Here is a 12,784-nt window from a genome sequence, read left to right as displayed (position 1 = left end):
ACTTTTCTAAAACCAAGCAAGAATGGAATTACAGCTAAGCATATTAGCCTATAACTTTTTTCCCCTCTAAAAGCAGGATTAAAGGCAGAGATGGGGAACTTCCCACATTCCCACACACCAGCTGCATTCTTCCAGACTCAGCTTGCTGAACAGCTAATAGAATTACCATCCACAGACCTAGGATTTTCAGGGATTACTCTGGAGAGGCTGCCAAAGGAACTAACTGGACTGTAATTCCTGGCTTTGCACTACCAGAAAGGGATAGAAAGACCTTAAAATGACATTGAGAGGTATCCTAGAGGGAGCCACGGCCTGAAGAAGTTGCCATCTAGATTTTGTAAGGGCTGTGGAGACACTAATCTTAAAGTTTACTGAGAAGAACAACAAAGCTAACTGAAAGTCCAGGACTGGAGATGTGATTAATGAGAGTAGTGACAAAGTAAGGGAGAGGGAATTGCCCTCCAAGACTGATGCTGATGTACATTTGTTTAAAGAGATCAGTGTTCGTTTTAATGCCTTATCAACTCCTGCAATATGGTTGAGAGCATGTCTGGTTAAGTTCTAATCTTCAAATTACTCATAAAAATAGCTGAAAAACAATTTTTTTTTTTTTTTGTTCAAAGGGGAAGACGAAGAAGGGAACAAAATTTTCTGTTTACCTTCTTCAAAATGTAAGTCACTCAAACCAAACATACATAAAACTTTGACTTTTGTCATGACATAAGCAGCAATAATCACCGAGGTTAGCTTTATGATTATTGTGTTCCATTTCCAAATACCAAAATCTAAAGCCATACTCCACCCACCATGGCACCACAAATACAATGCAAGGTTTCATTGTACAACTTGTAAACTTTCTAAAGGATAAACATTGCAAGTTTGAACTTAGGAAATTAAAAGTTTTCTTTTTCCCCATTTATTTTCAAGGATTTTATCTTTCTCAGTCAAGACACCTACAAATAAGGTCATCAAAGACAAACAAAAACTAGTTGAGATAAATCTAGTTTCAACTCCAAATTTTAGCATTCATTCATGAAACAAAGATTCTTAATAGAAATTCAGAAGAAAAAGCACTTTTTTTCAAAATGAGGTCTTAAAACACACAACCAGCAATTTAATGACCCTCACTGTGCTGCACAGGCTTCTGCAAAGCATCACTGCTGAACAAATAAAAAAGCCCAAGCCCCTCAGTCAGCCTGCCAAGGCACTTGCACAGACTTGGAGCCATGGAGTTAACAGTGGAGGGATGCAATGGGACAGAGGAAGGGGCACTGAGCTCCCCCGCGGCCGCCGAAGCCAAGGGAGGTGCAGCCCTCTGCACTCCGGGGAGGAGCAGAGCTGCTCCCTGCTTCAGGAGCCTGCTCAGCAAGGCAGGGACAGGAGTTTAACACGGGGCTCCTTGCCTTCAAAACTGATCACCCAGTGCAACCCTGAACCTGCTGAAGAGGACCCTGCTCTCATTTACAATGTTGGGCCTGAATCAATTTAAGGAGTGCTCTTCCCAACCAGAAATAAAAAGGTTGCTCCCCATTATTAAATTTCACAGCTTCCTGCCCTCTCCTCCCCAGACATGCAGCAGACACAATGAATCACAAAGAAAAAAGTCCGCAACCAACAATAAAATAACAACTTCCTCAGAAGGGGAAAAGAAAAGAATAATAATTTTAAAAAATATTAGTGGCACTTAATGGGGCGGGGGGAAGGAAGTTGCCCAAACCCACCTTTCACTTAAACTGTTTCCAAACCTAACAAAACTCATGGGTTCACATGGTGACCTGCCACATCTGGAAAATACAGGGATTTCTGATGAACAGCAAGGTACCTTGTCTATTCACAAGACTTCTGCACAAAATGGAGCACTGCTCAAGTTACAAGAGCTGGAGCTGTGTCCTCAGTCCCACCTCCAATGTAAAACTCCACCAAGGACCAGATTGTTAGTTATGACTGACAGGTATTTTACAGCATTACAAACATGCACTACGCATCATCTGTTTCTGAGGAGGTCTCTAACACATACCTAAAGATAGAAAAATCATACTTGGCCTGAATGAATCAGTGTTGGCAGGGAAAAAAAAAACAGTGATCTGCTGCAGAACTTGGCTGGAGTTGGATCTTTTTTGCTCCTTGCAGGGAGTTTGGAAAGCAGAAATTATCATAACAGGGCACAAAGGACAGAGAAATAAATCAGAGAAATCCAGAAGGGCTCACAGTGGGGAGCAGAGAGGAGGAAAGAACTCACCTCTTTTCTGTAGCTTTATGCAATGGAGTAGATACTCAGAGAGGACAGCACAAAAGGCACTTAGATATGGGACCAGCAGATGAAATAAAAGAAGAAAATAACTGCAAAGACTTTGGAAACAGAGCTATGCCTATAAAGGGACAATCTTGCAGACCTCTAATGCCAGTCCAAGGACATTTTGCCGCAGGATTTCCGGAGCAGTGGTATGCAGGATACCACAGGCAATCAAAGCTCAGTATTTCTCCCCTTATTGTAGCAGAATACCAGCATGGAAAGCGTAAAGGCAATGGCACATGGTCTTCTACTCTTCCCACCCCCACCCTTTCTTCCTGAAGTCAGGCAAAACTGGCTGTCTCAAATCACAGTTTCAGTATCATCATTGTTGCCTGCAAAAGAGCCTGAACAGCATCAAAACAATCAGTCAGCATCTACTACACCTTAGGGTAGCACTTCAAAAAGAAGAAAGAAGAAGGGGGAAAAAATTAGAAATGGTTATTCACCTTTAAGTGACAGTCACCACCTGGACCTCAGACCTGCTTTCATAAGAGGGAAAAGTGCAGAGCCTACAGGATCCAACATCATTCACAGAGCTGAAAACAAACTGCCACTATGACAAGTGACAGTGATGGACAGACAGAACTTCCCACACCAGAGGAGGGAGAGGCTGACATGATCTTGGGGGACCAGACCCATTCAACTCCTGCTTGCCTTGGCGAGGGTGCATTTAGGTCCTCATTTGGGCCACACAGGATTTTCAGTTCTCTGAAGCCAGAGGTTCTCTGCAGACACAGCAGTACCCATCGCCCTCTACCTCAAGCAGCTCTAGACTCCCCCAGCAGATTCTCTGCCCCTTAAGCCTCACTGTATTGAACAGAGATCCCAAACAATGAGTGAAGCTCTAGATTTGCCACCCTACTTTATGCCTGCTGGCCACAGCCCCCTAAAACCTCTTCTTATATGAGTTTCGTTTTTAAATCAGTGTGATTGCTAAGTTATGTACAGGGTCCATATTTTGGCATTTCCCAATTAGGCACTGACCACATACCCTCCTGCACTATCTACTGCACTTGTTAATGTTGACTGCCTCAGCTTGGTGTTATTTCTGTCCTTCCCCCATTCAGACTCCAGCAATTAAACCATGCTGTGATCAAGAAACACAGAAATCCCTTCACCTGGCTTTACCCTAGAACTGCTTCCCCTGACAAAATACTGTGTGCAGTGTTCATTTGGAGAATGTTAAACTCTTCAGACAAACACTTACCTTACATACGGTATTTAGAGGAGGTATCACACCTGCCTCCAACCATTTTATGAGCTTCACCTAGTGAACAGCTCATGCAGCATCAGCCACTTAGCAACCATGGCACTTATAACCCCAAGTACAGCTGGCAGCATCTACTAGACAGCAAGTGTGCTGCTGCATGAGGGAGATGGTGGTGAAGAAGCCAAAAGGCTTCAATGGACCTGCTGGCCATGTCCTACTTGCTGGACCCTCTGTAATTACCACACAATAAAACTTCCACCCCATGTCAGTTGGATTTGAGGGGCGGAGCAGCTCCACACAAGCTGGGAGTTCTCTCGCCAGCTCTGCTCACTGTTTTGTGCCCTGAACACTTGCAACTGTGACCTACGCCACCTGACCTCTGATCAGGAAACCACTCTGGATAATATGTGTATTATAGCTGGACATCCCAAACATACCCTACCAAGTAAATGTGACTGGTCAAATGGGAACCAATTTTCAGAAGTCACCTTTCTCTTTCTTTTTAAGAGGGAAGAAAAAAATCATTAGAGACAACAAAAGGCACAGTTAATACAAAGGTGCTGCTGTCCAATAGGACCTCTGGCATTTTAGCAAGTTCAATCAGAATAGAAATCCAAGGGGAAGTGGATAAAGATCCAGGTTAGATGTAGTTCAGGAGCCTCTATCTCCCCTGCAAATGCTGCTCCTACTACAGCAGGATACAGCACCTACTCCAGCCACATGCCACAGCAAAGCAACTATGTCTGCTCTGCCTAAATTATCTCCCTGCACTCATTAACAGCTCTCCCCCACTCCAAGTCTTATTTGGGATTCAGCTCACAAAGCTGACTTAACCCATCCTTAAACCCACAAACCATATTTCTTTCCCACACAGTGGCACACAGACCCCATCACAGGAATGACCTGTGCTTTGCAGCACTGCTTCCTGTCAAGGTCAAACTGAGCAAGTTTCATTTGCTCACATTCACAGGCTCAAAGCAGTTCACCCTGAGGGGCAGAGCCCTGTCACTTTACTTTATGCCATGATGATAACTGTGCCAAGCCATTCCCACTTACACCTACCCGAAGTGATGCAGCTGCAACAGAGACAAATTAACAAAGCTGGAGTGTTTGCAGGCAACATCTGCTGGCTGCCACCTGTGCCAAGGCAGAAGGGTCCAAAGGAAGGCTACCTGGCAGGACATGGTCATGCTCTGGTGTCAGAAGCTAGGACCATGCTCAAGCAAGCCTTTCAGAAACATGTGAGCCAGCACTAGTCTTACGCCTTTGAGGGACTAGCAATATGAGACAGCTTCGAGGGATGAATTTCATACTTGTCCCATCAGGAATCACGTTTGTGCAACTTAGATAGTATTAAAAATACCTGAGCACGATTTACATTTTTATCCTCTTTCTATTTTTCTCCTTTTACCCCTGTAAGTTCTAAGAAATCACAGGCCATATAGGAAAAACCAAGTACACAACATCAAGAAAAATAACTGTGTCATCAAAATACAGAACCTAAAACTTGAGATTCACTCTTCACATTCATATCAAATCTCTTGCCAAAACTTACCCTCACTGCTGCATTTTTTCACTTGGAAGAACCAGTACATTTACACATATGTACATTTTTTCTCCAAGGTTATTCTGAAATTATTATTTGCAATGCACTTGGCAGATTAGAGGTATTACATAAATATTAGATGCTATAACATAAGGTCTTACACAACGAAAGGGATTTCTGAAGCTCTTAAAATTATCATGAGGTTTCTGTGGGCTGTTTTATATGAACTCAGGCTTAAACAAGAGCCAGGCAATATACATTAAAGTTAACATTATAATATGCATAGAAGAATAATTCATTCACAGAGGAAGACTGTTTAGTTGCCTCTAGCTACATGTATGGTCCTTGAGTTTTTAGTTCATTCATCGGGTCCTACTCCTTCTTATGTTCTGAACTACAAAAAGAATAAAAGAAAGTATTTTCATCTAGACAAAGGGACTTGCAATTTTTAAAAAGTTTAAAAGGAAAGTAATTCATTATTTCTGTGTACATAACCTGACAACCAAACAGAACAAGATAAAATAAAAGTATTCCTTTCCCCACAAGTCTCATCCTCCTGAAATTTGTACCAAACAGAACACACACAAGAAATGTGTTTACCGATGGGGTATGAGTCATGTTCCCAGGGGAGGTTTAGAAAGACTATCACTTCCAATTCACAGGAGCAGGACTGTAGTGTTGTTATCTTCTATTAATAAGAAGCAATGGGGATTAGAATAAGCAATCAGTTGTAAACCGTATGCTGTCTTCCAGCATCCGAATATTCAACTCAGGACAAGCATTCTTTGTGTTTTGCCTTACCTCAGACATGCTAAGCTTTCACCTGCTTCATAACCTTAGTAAAATGCTTAGCATTTGAAGAAATAGTTTGGTCAAGACAGAACATGAAAGGTAGAAGAATACTTCTGTGTTATCTTAACTCAAAGTATTTATGATAACTGAGAAATGCTGGAAAATATTTTAATAAAGAACTCCAGTTAATTCTCACATCCATTCATTTGCTACGAACTAAGTAACATAGCATGAGAAAACATGATGCAATATCATCAGCCTTACAAAAAATCCAGTACTCCGAGAAGGAAAGAAAACCTGCCCCCCCCTCCATTTTGAACTGTAACAACTTGCCACTGTAATAATGCTGTAGAAGGACACGCTCATCATACTTTCACCTACGACTCCACATTCATTATGGGTCAGTAGCCACCAACACCACAGAGAAAACATAATTTCTACTGCAGGCCTGCAGAGCAGAGAAACCACAGTATCTCTGAATTGTAACATTATGGAAAAAGAGCCCGGACTTTGTCTCATCAAACAAAAGGCACTGCTGGCACAATAAATTGACTTTTTAAGGCAAGGAACACACATACCAGTAAAGTCAAGTTCCTGGAAACCCATTCTAACTTGGAACTGCAAAGGTATCTGAAGTGTCATTTAGAATTTTTTAAAAAATAAAAGGCAAAATTGTCTTTTGCATGAGGACCCAGACAACATACAATCAAATCTTTCTCCCAACCCTTTAGTGTATTTTATAGCACCTTTTGAAGTTCTCCAAAGAGATGGCAGAAAGGCAAGAGCAAGAGATGAACATGTGACACAGCTATGGTCCTGTCCCCAGGATTCATACAGTTTAGGAAAGCAATTATAGTACTGGATACTGGACTGTAGGAATATACATTCAAAATGGATGGAAAATGACTAAGCTTGTTTTTCTGCCACAAAATGCTACTCAGTTGCAGTTTCTCTGCAACTCCACCACATGAGCAGCAGGCTAGCTCTTTGTCATTTGCAAATTTAGCATTTATTTTATCGTGCCATATGTAGCCAAGGAAATTCAGCTAAGAGAGGAAGGCTCTGCTCCACCCTGTTCATCCTCTACCTCCACAGAGGGAAGAAGATAAAGCAAAAGAGGAAAAGGTGAGAAATAATGTTCCGGGTAGAGTTTAGATGCAGTGAATATCACCTGGGTCATTTCACATTACATACTCACATACTCTCTGCTACTGCCTTTACTTTGCCAGTTACTTTCAGAGTTGAACACTGGGATTGTTCATCAGCAGTGCTGCAGGGAAGAGGTCATAACACACTGAAAACAGCACAGGAAGGGACCAAAGAAGAAACTTCCCCCCAGTAACAGGGCAATCCAAGCAGCTGCTAAAAACCCAGCTTGTGGCTCAGGCAGGGAAAGCTCTAGAGGAGATGGCAGTGGCCTTGGGAGCGCTGCTGCTTGCAGACGGGAGAGAGGGCAATGAGTAAATAAAGTGTGAGGCAGGATCCCTCCCAGCCTCCCTTATTGAAATCACTTAACTTTTCAGAGAGCAGCAAATCTCCTTACTCCTCTGGATTAAAGGCAGACTTAAAAGAACATTTGTTAACAGACCACCCTCTCCCAGGGTCATTCCTGATGCACGCCGGCTAACCACATCAGAAAACTATGTTAAGGATGCCCTTGATTAAAAATGAAAAGTTTATTTCTAAATAAAACTATACCTTTAAAGACAATTAAAAAGCTTACTGGATGTGGGCTACAATTTTAATTTTGCTTCTATGGAGCTTGACAAACATTAGACAAGTGTCTGTGGTATAAGAATATCTCTTTGAAAAGTGGCCTTTGCCATCCTGTATGAGATGAAATGCAATTCAATGTCTCAGGGCTCCCACGCAAGGAAGAGACAGCAGGACATTCATTTCAGAAGACAACTTTTAGGCTGCTTACTTACTAAGGAGAGCTGAGTCCCTATGGGATTCCCACTAAAATGTCAGGAAGCAATGATATTTTATCCCAGCACCAAGTACCTTTCTGAAGATTTCATTCGCCTGCCTACATGCTTTTCATAATGATCACACCATTAAAACAGAGGAAGTTAATAATAAAGGCTAATTTACATTTCACTACATAATTTCACAGAGGTAAGCAGGTAATTTGAAAAATAAGTTAAAATATATGACATGAATGAGCAATACTGCAAAAATACCCGTTACAAAAAATGTTCAGTATAAGAGGAAGAAGAACGTGGAGTGGAGGAGAAATGCTTGTTCTAGAGGAAGAATTCAGATGAACAGGCCCATACCACACAGATGCTAGGGAAAAGAAACAGCCAACAGGGTGAGCTACTTTGTCAATATGTTGTTTAGTAAAAAATACTAATCCCCAGGAATCAAAGAAACAAGAGGAATCCCCTAAAAATGCATATTTTGTAGATACAAACAGCTTCAGTCTGGCATGGGAACCAGCTCTAACCCCAAAATGCCTTCTCCAGCTTGGATGAAACACCAGCATGACAACATCAAGGAACTCCAGCATCATCTGTAAACTGACATGTTTTACAACTACAGAACATGAACATTACAAATGCTTTCCTGAAGCTCAGCCTCCAGGTGATCTACTCTCAGAGCCAGAATTTCTTCCTAAAGATAGTGAGACAGATGCTGGTGCTGGGTGTGGGACATAAATCCACTGACTCCAACCCTGCTGTGCAACAGCTCACAACATCAAGGTACACACAGTACAGGTGGCACATGCTCTCCTTACACCTCCTGGGCCAAACGCCCACCTTCTAAGTCAACAACAAACCTCTCATTAGCTACAGGAAGTAAAAATCCCTGTGTCCACAGGCATCCCAGCCAACAAAACACTGAATTCGCTTTTGCTGGTTTGCTAAAACAGAGACACTGAAAAGGCAATAGCTCAGGGGAAGCTGCACCTCAGCACTCTGCAGGTATGGCACATCTCTCATGTCTTCCAAAGCAAACTAGCAAAATGTGAGTTAAATAGCTGCCTTTGTGTTACATCACAAGCTGCCTGTGAGGACACCAAACTTCCTCCTAACATTCTTGTAAGTGCTCACTTGTATAGTAACAAAAGGCAAACATTGTTCTGATAGTTTCTTTACTATAGACAGTAACAAAATGCTAAATAATAGCATGAAAGTGCTTTATTCCCTGCCTTCCCCAAGCCAACAAACTTCAGAATATGTATAATCATAATTTTATCTTCCTGGTACCTTTTCCATTTCTTTTCTCTGTAACTCAAGCCCGTTTCAAAAGAAAAACAGTTTCAACACATATCTCCCATCAAGTCTTGCAATTATTTTCAGAAATCCTGGTAATAGCTCAGTATGAGTAAAACAACAAAAAAAGGTCATATTTGGCAAAATCTGAGTTTGTCTGTATTTTCTTCTACTTCTTTATTCTCCAATGCTCTGCCTCTGGAAAACAATGCAATTTTGGTGGCACTGCTTTCCTCTCAGCTTCTCTGCGGTGAGCACTTTGAGATCTTCTGGTTACAATGAACTCCAGTTTTGGAACATCATATACACACTTCTGGGAAGAGGGTAGTAACACGTTCACTAGTTCTCTCTAACAGGTACCACCTTTCCCTTAGATATGCTCCACCAGCACTGGAGCCAGTAACTGCAAGGGAAGGGGATGAGACAAAAAACCGAAACCAACCAACCAAACACAAACAAACAACCAAACAAAAACAACAACAAAAAAGCCACCAGAGACAAAGCAAAAGGGCCACTTCTCTTCACGTAGATAACAACAGGAACTGAAAAAGCTACTGACTTTTTACGCCTCCCAATTAACCAAGATGCTCAATGCTCAAGAGGGAAGAGCAACAAGTATATGAAAACAATCCTGGTATGTTCTGCTTTCATGACCACCAGAGCTATTTACTTTATCTTCAAACACTCTCTCTCATGAGGTTTCATCAACAGAGTTAATGAAACATTCACTTTCCAGCACCCACATTTTTCTGCCCCAACAGTCTCAGGTGAAGCTCATGGGATGCACATACCTGGAGCCAGAGAACCTCCCTTCCACTTTGTCACCAGCTTGCAAGTACAGTTACTTGCTGGAAGCCACAGAACTTCACCTAAGCTGAAAATAGCAGCATGTACTTATTTTGGTAAAGAAGTGCTTTTTAAGGGACTATTATAGTAGCAGAACAATTAGAGCTTACTTTTAAATATTTAAACTTACAGTTCATGGGCAATGTGCTCAGTAACCTATTCAATTCTTTATTAATCTGAGGAGAACAATCCAATTTAAAATTCTTTAAATCTCTCATTAAAATCTCTCTTTAAATCTCCCATTTCAGCATCCCCAATGATATAATAACCTTTTAAATAAAGCTAGGGATTGCTCATTAACAATGTGAAGCCTTCACTGTAGTTTTTGCAATGGTTTTTTGGGGAATTCATGGATGTCTGAAGAGACTATATAAAACAACTTGTAATCTGGAAGGGCTAATTTAATAACTTCAGTAATCTCTGAGTTGGTAGCAACATGGATGGCCAGACATGCTCAAGACTTAGAAGCAGTAAGAGAAAGAAACCAAACACGGAAAGAACAAACAGAAGGAAACCAAATACTGAATCCTGCACCCAGAATCCTCAAGGAAAACAACGTGCCTACCGATAAAGGCATCAAGTGCAAGGACATGCCTTGCCTCTGCAGCTACTCCCACTGCCAGCTGGCTGCATCCAAAGGAACACCGCCTCTTGCCTGGCTGGCAAGGCTACAACCAGGTCCTGATCAGACACCCTCTAAAGTAAATACCATTATATGAGTGAGTCAGGGCAACGGACCATTTGGAAAGCCCAACTTTGGGGGCTAGCCAATTGATTTTTTTTTTTCTTTCAGTTTGGAGCCTGTGGTCCTCAAGCGTCTCCCCAAAGTGCAAAGCCCTTTGATATGCGACCAGTCACCACCAGCACGCACAACGGCTGTGGGGTCCACAGGAAGGGGTTCCGAACTCCACACATTTCACCATTCATGGGCAGCGGGAAGTATTTACACGCGCACAAACCAACCCGGGTTTCCTGCCAAAAGCCCTTTTTATTCCAGGGTCAAGGACCGAGACTGCCGTTCACCGGCGGGTACCCCATCCTTGGCCCCCGTGCCCCCGGAGCCGTCACTACGGGTAGGGGAGCCCGGTGCTGCCCCGCCATCCTCCGCCGATCCAGGCATCGGCCACTCCCGCGGGGGCTTTCAAGGGCAGCTGGCCGTCTGCATCCTCGGGCTCCCAGGAATGAGCCACCGGGAGCTACGGCCAGGGCAGGGCACACGGTGCCAGGTACGCCGCTCCCCTCCCCCGGTACCTTCCCCCGTCGCTCCCGCTGCCCGCGGCGCCGCGCAGGCCCGGGGCTGCGCTCCCCCCGCCTCCGGCAGCGCCGGGGATCCCTCGGCATCGCCGCCGGTGCGCCGGGAGCGCGGGCAGCGGGCTCGGCCGCGCTCCACCTGCTCGCCGCGGCGTACTCACTCCGCGTAGCCCGTGGTCCAGGGCAGGCGCCGGGTGTCCTTGCTGAGGATGAGGATGGGGCGGGCGATGTGGTCGGCGGAGCACTCCACCTCGTCCGGGGACAGTCCCAGGAACTCGGGTCTCCCGTAGGGGAAGCGGAGGGGCAAGTCCGCGCCGCTGCCGTGCTCGGCGCCCGCGCTGCCAGCCATGATGCCGCCCATGAAATTGGCCACGGCGGACTTCACCCGCGTGAGCATAGTACCCCGGCGGCGGCAGCGCCGGGGCCGCCGCGCAGGGCGGGGAGCGGGGCGCGCCGGCGGGCAGCGCTGCCAGGCGGCTCCGGCAGCCCCCGCCGCGCTCCCGCAATGGGGGCGCCGGGCCCCGCCGAGCCGGGCGAGAGGACGGCGGGCTCAGGGGCAGCCGCGGGGCCGAGGCCTCATTGCAGGTTTCCTCCTCCCGGCGCGGCGCTGGGTGAACTCAGCCCGGCGGCAGCGGTTGCTGAGTCATGTGATAGCGCGGCTGGATTCGCCCGGGCGCTTCCTGCTCCTCCTGCGGCACCGGCGGGCTCCTGGCACACGCCGGGCACGGGCGGCCGCCGCCCCCGCCCGCCCACCCGCGCCGGGGGCCGGCCCGCGGCAGGTGCGCGGCGGGCGGAGCCTGGGCCCGGCGGGGCCGCCCCCGCTGCCCGCAGCGATGCGGCCGGGACCCGCGGCCGCCTCCGGGATGAGCCGCCCGGGAGGCAGTGCCCTCGGAGCCGCTCGGGGTTCCATTACCAGGGGCTGGAGATCGCCGCCCGCAGTGCGCTGTCCCTGCTGCCCCTGGGCTGAGCCGGCGCCGTCCCAGCCCCGGCGGAGCCCGCTAATCCTGCGGGACAAGACGCCCCCTTGGAGGGTTTACTTGCCTTCTCCTGCTCAAACACGCCAAGGATATTTTCCCCAGGAAGCCATTTATTAGAACCTGGGACAGTGGCGGAAAGCGAGCCCTGCTGCCGGCCTGCCGTGGGTTCCCCTGCCTGCCGGGGCCGGGGACATGCCCGTCCGCCGGTCAGGGTGACGGAGCGGCAGCCCCGGGCTCCTCTGAGCACCGCCAGACGTTTGGGATGCTGTCATACAGCAAAAGTGAAAGGACGGGCCCAAAGATTTTCAAATTTGCGGACAAGATGTTTTAACCCCTTTTTCTCTTTTTGCGTAATTTTGACCATGTCATACTGTTCCACAATTAGAAAAACAAAACAAAATAAAACAAAACTGTGAGGTCTCTTCCATGTAGTGGTCACCCAAATGTGTTGCAGATTTGGGTGTGCCAAGCTTTAAGAAAATGTAGGAATGGAACAGGAGCACATAGGAAGTCTGTCCTCTGAAGCGAGGCTTTGAGCCCTGTGATTCTGCAGCCCTCCTGAGAGCTGTAAGTCTCAGTGAAAGGCAGTGACCTGCAAAACGGAGCAGGTAGGTATGGCAAACCTTGCGAGCAGTGCAGTGCTGGAAGCTA

At 46.0% G+C, this 12,784-nt stretch overlaps 1 protein-coding gene across 1 annotated transcript in view; it reads right to left on the bottom strand.

The window, feature by feature from the left end:
- PPM1H (protein phosphatase, Mg2+/Mn2+ dependent 1H) overlaps nucleotides 1-11,895 on the bottom strand; it is a 129,822-nt gene extending 117,927 nt beyond the window's left edge. The window contains exon 1 of the mRNA XM_063396564.1: nucleotides 11,318-11,895. Coding sequence (XP_063252634.1) covers nucleotides 11,318-11,553 — 236 coding nt within the window. The 5' untranslated portion in view covers nucleotides 11,554-11,895. The remainder of the gene's footprint in view (nucleotides 1-11,317) is intronic.
- Between the last annotated feature and the right edge of the window lie 889 nt (nucleotides 11,896-12,784).

This window comes from Prinia subflava, chromosome 4 (assembly GCF_021018805.1).
Source record: "Prinia subflava isolate CZ2003 ecotype Zambia chromosome 4, Cam_Psub_1.2, whole genome shotgun sequence".
Classification (NCBI taxonomy): domain Eukaryota; kingdom Metazoa; phylum Chordata; class Aves; order Passeriformes; family Cisticolidae; genus Prinia; species Prinia subflava.
The sequence above is the reverse complement of the archived record's forward strand: the minus strand, read 5'-3'. Positions and strand labels throughout refer to the sequence as shown.